The sequence below is a fragment of the Trachurus japonicus genome, chromosome 14 (assembly GCF_045865225.1).
Source record: "Trachurus japonicus isolate A0001 chromosome 14, Traja_1.0".
In the NCBI taxonomy this organism is placed as follows: Eukaryota; Metazoa; Chordata; class Actinopteri; order Carangiformes; family Carangidae; genus Trachurus; species Trachurus japonicus.
In genome coordinates this window covers 28,598,544-28,607,717 of record NC_140920.1, presented here as the reverse complement: position 1 = coordinate 28,607,717, position 9,174 = coordinate 28,598,544, and the positions used below count along the sequence as shown (strand labels likewise).

Here is a 9,174-nt window from a genome sequence, read left to right as displayed (position 1 = left end):
TATAGATGTGACGGGGCAGGCTGCTGAGTCAGTTGACTTTTAAACTCTCACTGACTGAATCACCGCAGCAGTAAAATCGTGCTGCATTCAGACGGTGGAAGCATCATCACAATTGAGATTAGTCAGTGTTTGGTTAGTGACACTGGTCTCTATTACAAATCTGTTCCTCATGTAACCCGCCCACCAGCGCGTCACCAGACCCACTCTGATGCTCTGTGAGTGTGTGTGAGTGTGTGTGGTCGGCGGTGCTGTGCTGCTGGAGGATCCCTCTCTCGTCTTATTGCGCAGGATGATACTGCAGCTCCGCTACGGTTTCACACTCCAACCCACCTTGAACCTCCCCCCCCTACTGTTGCGTTCACATCCCTCCGAGAAAGACGGATTTTTTTCTTTTCAAAATCTGACATCTCAGAAGTTTAGAAACTTTTAACAGTCTGGCTCCTGGGACTCCCTCTACATGACGTCACACACACAGCTAGTTAAATTAATATATAGGCTACTGTCTGAAAAAAAAAATCAAGTGTCACCTCTCCTCCCATTTATGAAATAGGGCGACCACCTGTTGGATTCTGCCACCTGTGTTGCATTGTGGGGCCTCCTGTCATTGCAACAGGAAGTTCAAGATTAAACTTCAAATATGAACTTTTAATAATCATTGTGTTCATGCAATTATGTTTTCATGCAATGACCCGTCCTCCCCTTGTTTTAAGATTTGTACTTTTATTTAGCCTGCATCAACTTGCTCTGCCCAAGGCCATCACTACTTACAACTTTCTTTCCATTATGAAAAAGTAGTGCTTGTAAAACATAACTTCATATGATATAATTTATATTATTGCACATTTGTGTGTCTTAGGGGTAAAAATTGATAATATTTTTGCAAAAAAAGTCTGTTTCAGTGATTACATTGAAATCCCCTCTTGACACTGAACAATTCCGAGTATTACCGCATGCCCTGAACGCATCACTCCCGCGTGGAAACAGACAGCGCAGGTAACCAATCGGCGCGCCGAGCCGCCCCACGCCCATCAATGAAACGAGGACGGGGGCGGGAGCAGGGCCGTGTAAAGGCCGGGGCTTGGTTTTCATAGCGTCGTCTGCTCTCGTCCCATTGGCGCAGGTGATCCGTCTCAGGATGCGAGAGGGGAGCGGAGGAGAGTGGAAGAGAGAGGGGAAAGCGCCGAAGGAAAAGTGTCCAGGGCTCGGTTAACAAGGAAAAACAGGATTCCCGGCCCCCTCCCTGCTGCAGTTTGTCCTGGACCGCTCGGAGATGACAGATTCACCGAAAGGGGCACTTTGAGATATGATGAGGTTTATTTCTGGCCGGCAATAGTACTATGATTTGGTATGTGGCCACTTTGATAGCAAGTGTATTCAGCACCCGAGGAACGGCCGCTCAAGGTGAGTCGAAGTGCAGCATCTCTCTCCTCCGGCGCCTCCCGCTCCAACTTTGAGCCTGTCCTCTGTCCTCTCTCTGTCCCACCCGACCCGCCTCTTCTCATAAGTTTCTGCATGGAAATATATTGCAATGTTTACAATGTCACACTTTGCGTCATGAAGTTCATAATGTGTGTGTGTGTGTGTGTGTGTGTGTTGTTGATGGCAGCACCTGAGCGCAGCCGGCCAGATGCTGAGGCGCACGGACCGCTTGTGTTAATTCTAGCAGCTTATATATTAGAAATAAGTCGATTCGGGTTCCAGCTGTTTTCAGAGGAGGACAAGCTGCTCGTTGCCCCCTGTGCTTCATCATGGAGATGTGTGTGTGTGTGTGTGTGTGTGTGTGTGTGTGTGTGTGCTTGTCACTGATAACCGGAGTTGTGACGTGCTCGGCTCTGGAGTGATACATTCTGCAGCCGATCTGGGTTGACATATTCCTCCCAGGACGTGGGAGCTCCAGCTTCCAGGACGCTTTTATTTTATTTTATTTTATTTTTTTCATCTTTGCTTTTTGGCTCTTTTCGGCTCTGCCTCTGCAGCCGCCGGCCTCACCGAGCCGCGCTCCCGCCGGCGCTCCGTCCAAAAAATGTGAAGGCAAATGTGATTAGAATGGTGCGCTGATGTAGATGTCATTAAAATGCTGTGAGTGGATTAACCTCTTCCTAGGGGAAAGCTGTTCCCGGCTCTGTCCGCGAGAGGGAGCGTTTCCCCGAGCCGGCGTTGCATTCAGGTGCATGTAAAAACCGGCTCCCAGCCAGGCAGGCAGGCAGGCAGGCAGCACTCTTCAGGTTACCCCTCCATCAGCCAGCATGCAGTGTGGGATACAACTTTCTTGCCTGTGCTGTGTCACTTGATGGCAGAACCTGTGTGTCATTCAGAGAGGAGCTTGCAGAAATATCTTCTCCATCAATTAATTATTCATGTGGTTTATTGGAAGCTGTTGTCAGAAGTTCATAATAGTGGATGCAGAGGTTTAAATTGCTGCCTGAGAGTGGTAAGAAAAAGAGAAAGCTAAAAAGAAGATTGACTCTATTATTGAACCATAAAGCCAGCTGTATATAGATGACATCATCCTCAAGATGTCTGTGTGTGTGTGTGTGTAGTATCCATGTGAGCTGGTCTTGCATCCACGATGACAAGGAGATGAGGTGAGCGAGTGCAGCCGCAGCAGCAGCAGCATCACACTGCACACTGTAGGCTTCCCTTACACAAAACTGAATCCCTGCAGCTCCTGCTCCCTCCAGTGCTGCCTCCTCTACCACTCTGCTTCAGGAGAGAGCTGGGATGGAGAAAGTGGGACGACATCTGTGCTTCAGCATCACTGATTTAGATGAAGAAGAAGAAGCAGCAGCAGCAGACATCTCTGTGTGATATGAGCAAGTCCCCCCCCCCCCTCCCCCCATCACCGTGTGTTAAACTTTTGACTCTTCACCGGTTTGTGTGTATTTATTTTGGTTGACACCCCTCTGGCGTGTGTGACAAAACACTTATGTAACGTCCCGCCTAAAGAGGATACACTTTAAGCATCGTCCAGTCTTAGGGAGATGTTTGTAAGCAGCTTCTCCTCCAGTGGAGTGCCAGCTGGATGGGCGAGGGGAGGAAGGATGGAAGGATGGAGGAGCCTCTGCTGTGACCGGACCTGTCTGTGTTTTTTTCTCTCTACCGGCCGGTCCTTGTCCTGAGCTTTTACACATCAGCTGAGCTCTCGGCGCTGCTGCAGCACTGATGCGTGAGCACACAGAGAAACACAAACACGGGCAAACACATCAGCCGGCAGAAAGCTGCACAAGGTGGCATCCTTCTGGCTGAGTGCCGCTGTCTCCGGCTGGCAGCTGGCAAATGGCTCGACTTTTGCCAGTGATAACCCTGGACCGGAGCCAGGCTGCCTTTTTCTCCGTCTCCTCCTCTCGGTTTCCTCGTTTCCTTCTCTCCTTCCTTTCTGTCCCCTCTTCCCCAAAAAACCCGACTGAAGAGCCCGTCGCCCTCCCCTCCTCCTCCTCCTCCTCCTCCTCCTCCTCCTCCTCCTCCTCCTCCCGTCTACCTCCTCCCACACACTTGGATGAACTTGCTTCCCTCCAGGTTTTCAAGTGGCCCCCTATCAGCATGGCTGGGTAGCCCAGGGAAGGGAACATGGTGGGTTGTGTTAATCGAGGCTCAGGGCGAGCTCCACAGCAACCGTCTGTTGCCGTACACGGGCACACTTGTTACTCATGCGCACACACACACACACAAACACACGCGCGCACACGTCATACACACACATGTCAACACGCAGCCATCCCCTCGGGGAGCAGTGTGTCTTTAACCAGGATCTGAACATATGCCCACTAACAGGCTGCCTGCCCCAGACTAAGTTGGACTAATTATGACTAAGCTGTGAGATAAATGCCACTTGGTTGCTTGATAAATACATGTGCCATGCCATGCCAAGAGGACTGGGGGGCTGATGGAGGAGGAGGAGGAGGAGGAGGAAGGGTGGATGGGGGGTGCATATGCAAAGGGAATGTTGTTTGGTGTATTTGTGGATAGAAAGTGTTGAACCATCTGATTTTCCAGTTCAGATGAACTGTGGGGGCTTTGACTGGTTAGCCTGCATGGTGCCTTCCTGCTCAGGTCATCGGTGATGCTGTATCCAGAGCAGGAGAACACAACGGTGTGTTATTCCAATGGGATCACAGCAGAGCTGGCGTCGCATTCTGTCTGTTCAAACAGTTTGCTGATGTGTCTGTGCCTTTTCTTTCCCCCCATTAAGATGTCGATTCATTTAGCTGATTAACTGGAGGAGATGGTACTGTATGCTTTTAGCAACTATTAGAAAACCTGATCACCGTTTTTGCGTGGAGGCTCCACCCACAATGTCAACTTAAAGGGGACATATTGATGGAAATATCACTTTGTGAAGGCTCTTTAACATATATCTGGGTGTTTGTCTTGCCTTCCAGCCCCCAAAATGTGACAACTGACAAAAAATCTGTAATTTTCAGGCTCCAGAGGTTGAAATCCATGTGGTTTTATGAGCTGTTCTCTGTTGTCTTCTGGTGATGTAACTAGGTTAGAATTTGCATAACTCCACCCCTACCTGGGACTGGTAGAAGGGGCGGGGCTAGCAGGGGCTCATTTGCATTTAAAGGGACAGGCACTGAAACCAGCCGTTCTGAACAGGGCTGTTTTGAGCGGATGAAAAGAGCTGTGATGTTTGATCCTTTTAGTATTTTGACCAAATCACTACAGCATGTGACAGACATGTCTTTAAGACACCTGGGAACTATTTTGTTTGTTTGTTTATTTGTGGAAAGGGGGCATAATATGTCTCCTTTAATGTCACTGTGTAACTGAGATCACTCTTACCCTGAGAGTATGACTGTATGTTAATGGTTTGTGGCATTTAACAGTGTAACAGGATGAGCAACAGAAGCAGAAAAGTTCATCGCACACTGTAAATGTGACGCATTACAATGATGTAATCTTCCAGATCTCACTTCAGGATATTCTGTTGCTAATAATTAAAACCAGAGTGACAGAAAACTGCCGTAGCCTTCCTTTAGCCAAGCCAGCTACTTCTGTAGGCTACATGGCCTTTTTAATAAAGACACATACTGTATACAGACAAACTCTGACAGATGTCACTGTGATTTAAATAGGATTATAGCAGCTTCTTATTTGCTACATAGGCTTCTTATACACCGATCAGGCCTAATATGATGACCACCTGCTGGTCCCTTTTGTTGCCAAATACACAACAAACTGATGCACTGTGTGTTCTGATCAGAAGCAGCATGAACTTGTTCAGCAGTATCTGGTCTGTTGGATAGGAGCACCCGGCCATGCAGCCTTCTCTCCCCACGTGTAACAATGAGCCTGTGGCCGCTTCACCACTGTTCCTTCCTTGGACCATCTTTTGATAGATCCTGACCACTGCAGACCTGGGAACAGCCCACAAGAGCTGCAACAGCAGCATGAGAGACCCAGTCGTCCTTGGAGAACTGGACCAGATCCTTACACTGAACATTTTTCCTGCTTCTAACACATCAACTTTGAGGAAAACATGTTTACTTGCTGCCTAATAGCCTATATCCCACCCAGTAACAGGTGGCGTGATGAAGTGTTATTCACTGTTATTCACTTCACCTGTCAGTGGTCATTGTGTGAGGCGTGATCAGTGAATGCTATAGATGTCTCTGCAGTGTTATGTGTAACATTATACACTATAAATATAGGCCTTATACCAGAAAGCCTTAGTGATGATATGTCTGTTTTTCCCTACTTCTACTGCAATCTATTTACCCCCATGTTACAGCAAGACTTAAAGGGGAACTATGCAAGTCCGGTCTATTCTCCTCTGTGTTGCTAACCCTCCTCTATTGCTGACTGCTAACCCTCCTCTAACCTTAAAAAAAATCAGCTGACCTCTAATCATCAACGTCAGAAACTCCTGCAGCTTAGTGTTAAATGATATGAGATGAACAAGTCAGACTGAAACACTTCCAAGAAGTCTAGTTCTTGACTATTGTTAATATGAATCATATGCCACGAATCAAAACTTTTCAAAGTAAAACCATGACAGCATTGTCACTTGTGTAGATTCTTTAGGTTACTGTTCTCAGTACTCACTCCACAACACTGTCAGCAGCCGCTCATCAGGAGCCATGTTTTCCTCTTTTTAGTCATTTGTCTTGGTGCCAGTGGCCAGAAACTGGTGTGATGATTGTAACCAAGGAGATACTGCTCTACAGGTGTGACCAGAGTTAGCCTATAGGTGGCAACGTGTGTGAGAACCAGTGTGAAAAGAAATCAAGACAGAGCTGAGGCCAATACAGCACTGATGTGAAATGAAAGTGAGAGAAGAGCTGCACATCTGGACATGAGCAACTGTCCTCTGTCCTCATGTATTGTTTCTGTGGTAAAGAAGTAGGACTGTCTGCAGACGCCGACTTGAACACACACGCACACTCCCGGGCCACAGCTGTCCTCTGCGCTCACTGCTGCCTTGGCTGGCGTCGCGCTTCTACTGCCTGAAAAAGCACCTTGACATCTGCATTGTCTCCCCAAATTGGATTTACCAAGATTAGTTACAGCCAGCACTGAGACGCATCTGTGCAGCTAAAACTTAGATTTTACATTCCCCCACGCATGGTAATTCCTCCTCTGACACGGTTTCTGCAGCCGAGGAGAACGTCACAGAGACAACTGTCAGTTCCATCCGTGTGATGCAGTCTGTGTTTGTGTTGAGTCTCTAAAGCAGCGCTATTTCCAGGAAGGCTCTAGAGAACTTGAGAGGAGGTGCAGTGTGGGGAAAAAATAAACCAGGAAAATAAGTTTAAATATCTGATTTGCTAAACTCCAGTAAAATGGATGGATTCTTGGTGTGTGCATCAAAGACATAGGGCTCCAACATAAGGATGGGAATTTATAAGATTTTATTGAGACCAATTTCATTACCAATTCTGCTTATTGATCTAATTCTTTTTAAATTCTCTAATAGATTCCTGTAGATTTTCTGAATTGAAAGAAAAATAGACCCATACAGGTTTTCAGTTGTGATGGTAGTTTTGAGCGAATGCTGCTGTACAATGCAATGATGGACTGGATCCAGTGTTTCCCCTGCAACCATTGAGTAGCCGTGTGCTGCTGCTGTTAGATTATGAGGTCTGCTGCGGCTAAACTCTCTCATGCTCATTTCTATCGATGGGGTACTAATGTGCATGAAATTTGCCCGAGACGTCTCATTCTTTCAAATTATAGCAGCTGTAGTGAATAGGGCAGAGAGTAACGGACCATCAGCAAAAAAAGTGGAGGTACGCGGTGGTGGGTTGTGGTGTGGAATAAAGTTTCTTTATTTGTCTCCTCTGGTAGAAACTTGTCTCGGAGAAAAAGGGCAATGCTCTAGTGCAAAAAACAAAAACATATACTGCAAGAACAAATAATCAATAGGTTAAGACAGCAAGATGTGCAGATGTGCATCATGCACTCATCTCCATTAGGGCTGCACAATATATTGTTTGAGCATCTCAGGATAATGTTTTCCATTTATTTATTTTTTTACATGTTAACTTTAGTTTTACTTCAGAAAAGCATCTCTGAACCAGTTCCATTCTCTGCCTACAGTTCTCAACAGGCATGAAAATTAGAACCCATCCCGGCCTGACCCACTAGTGTTGAAACCTGGACCCGACGTGGCCTAACTCACTAGCATTATGCCCTCCACTCACTGTCAGTCACAAACTCTGAAAATGAGCAAGATAAAGAAACGGGAAGGGAAGATCTAGGGTGCTTACATATAGGCATCATTAAAGTTTTAGTTTTCAGAGTTTTATTTTTTACAATTGGGAGTCATGTAAATATGTAAAAGTTTTGTATTTCTTAATATCGCAATGTTGTTTTTTTTCCAATACCGTGCAGGTCTCCATACATTCACACATACCCACAAACATATACATGCATTCACACATTCATACCCCTATACACACATACAGTGCCAGCTTCAACATTCACTTAGGCAGTGTGACTGATGATGTTGGTACTGTATGTATGCATAGGGGTATACATTACCGTACAGTACTGGCATCATCAGTCACGTTGGCTAAGGAAGTGTTGTGACTGAGAAAGGCAAAATGATGTCATGAGGTTGACCAGTAAAACCTGGTCTGAGGTCAGTGGAACAGTTTTAACAGTTATTTTGAGGATGTATTATCTAGAAAGTAACATGTTACTTACTCAGGCTGTCACACACAACATGCTAACACCCTGCCTATCACACACACACACACACACACACACACACAGTGGGCTGCAGATACACCTCATGTTTAGATGAATGAAATAGAAACTTCGAACAGAAAAGAGTCCACAGGGGCCGTGTTGTCTTTATGTTCCCAGTTTCCCACAGACTAAAGCCCAGCTCTAAACTGAACTGAAGTATTTGCACTGATGAGTGATGGCCTCCTAAGTGGCTCTGGGCTGTATTTCTACCTGCATATGCTTCTTGCTCTGACTGATTACAGTCTGATCCTTCAGGGGGCATCTGTTTGTTTCTGTGAAATGAGATTCATTTCGAGCTTTCAAACTTCTCAGCTTGTGCTTATGATTCAGCGACGCTGTGTGTCCCAACTCGGAGAGTGTGTATTTTTGGGTAAACTGTATGTATGTGTGTGTGTGTGTGTGTTTGAGGAGCGCTGATGCCTAATTAATTTTATTCCCAGATACTTTTCTTGGCATCCTTGTTTTCTGATGATCCCTGCAGTGTGATTACTGTTGTAAGTGGGTGGCTGCCTGGCAGAAACAAAGCTGCTGACCAAGAAAAGGGAAACTAGTTTCTCATTCACAGTGTGGATTTAAATCCTGTGGGGGGTTCAGCATTTTCCCACTGAAGGACCTGTGTGTCTTCTAATTAGGAATCTGCCAGTCTGGGCTTTTATTGATCAGATGGATAGATGGTTGTTTTTTTTATCCTAGTCCTATTATGTCGGCACAGCATTTATGACGGATGACTCCAAAGGCTACTGACTCATCTGACGTGTGAAGCCTGTGACTGAACATTACACATCACAATAATAACATGACATTTAATGAAGCTAGATGTTTGTTTTGCTTCCACAAATGATGAGTCACCGCTTGAGAGCCATTTGGACGTTAATGTGATGCTGAGGCCGGAAGTTAAAAATATAATGATTCATTAAAAAAGAGAAAGAAAGAAATATTGAAATTCTAATTCTAACCTGAGGTACATACTTAGGCACA

The 9,174-nt window shown here is 45.9% G+C and overlaps 1 protein-coding gene across 5 annotated transcripts in view; it reads left to right on the top strand.

Moving 5' to 3' along the window:
- Window positions 1-1,076: 1,076 nt before the first annotated feature.
- The window catches only part of igsf9bb (immunoglobulin superfamily, member 9Bb), a 139,606-nt gene continuing 131,508 nt past the window's right edge, over window positions 1,077-9,174 (top strand). For 3 of the 5 annotated variants that reach the window (XR_015037643.1, XM_085798722.1, XM_085798725.1), the window contains exon 1: window positions 1,114-1,401. Coding sequence is in view for 3 of the 5 variants with exons in the window: in XM_085798722.1 (XP_085654848.1) it covers window positions 1,338-1,401 (64 nt within the window). In the remaining 2 variants the exon portion in view is untranslated. Of the gene's footprint in view, window positions 1,402-9,174 lie in introns of all 5 variants that reach the window. The other 2 variants (XM_085798723.1, XR_015037644.1) reach the window with 2 other exon arrangements.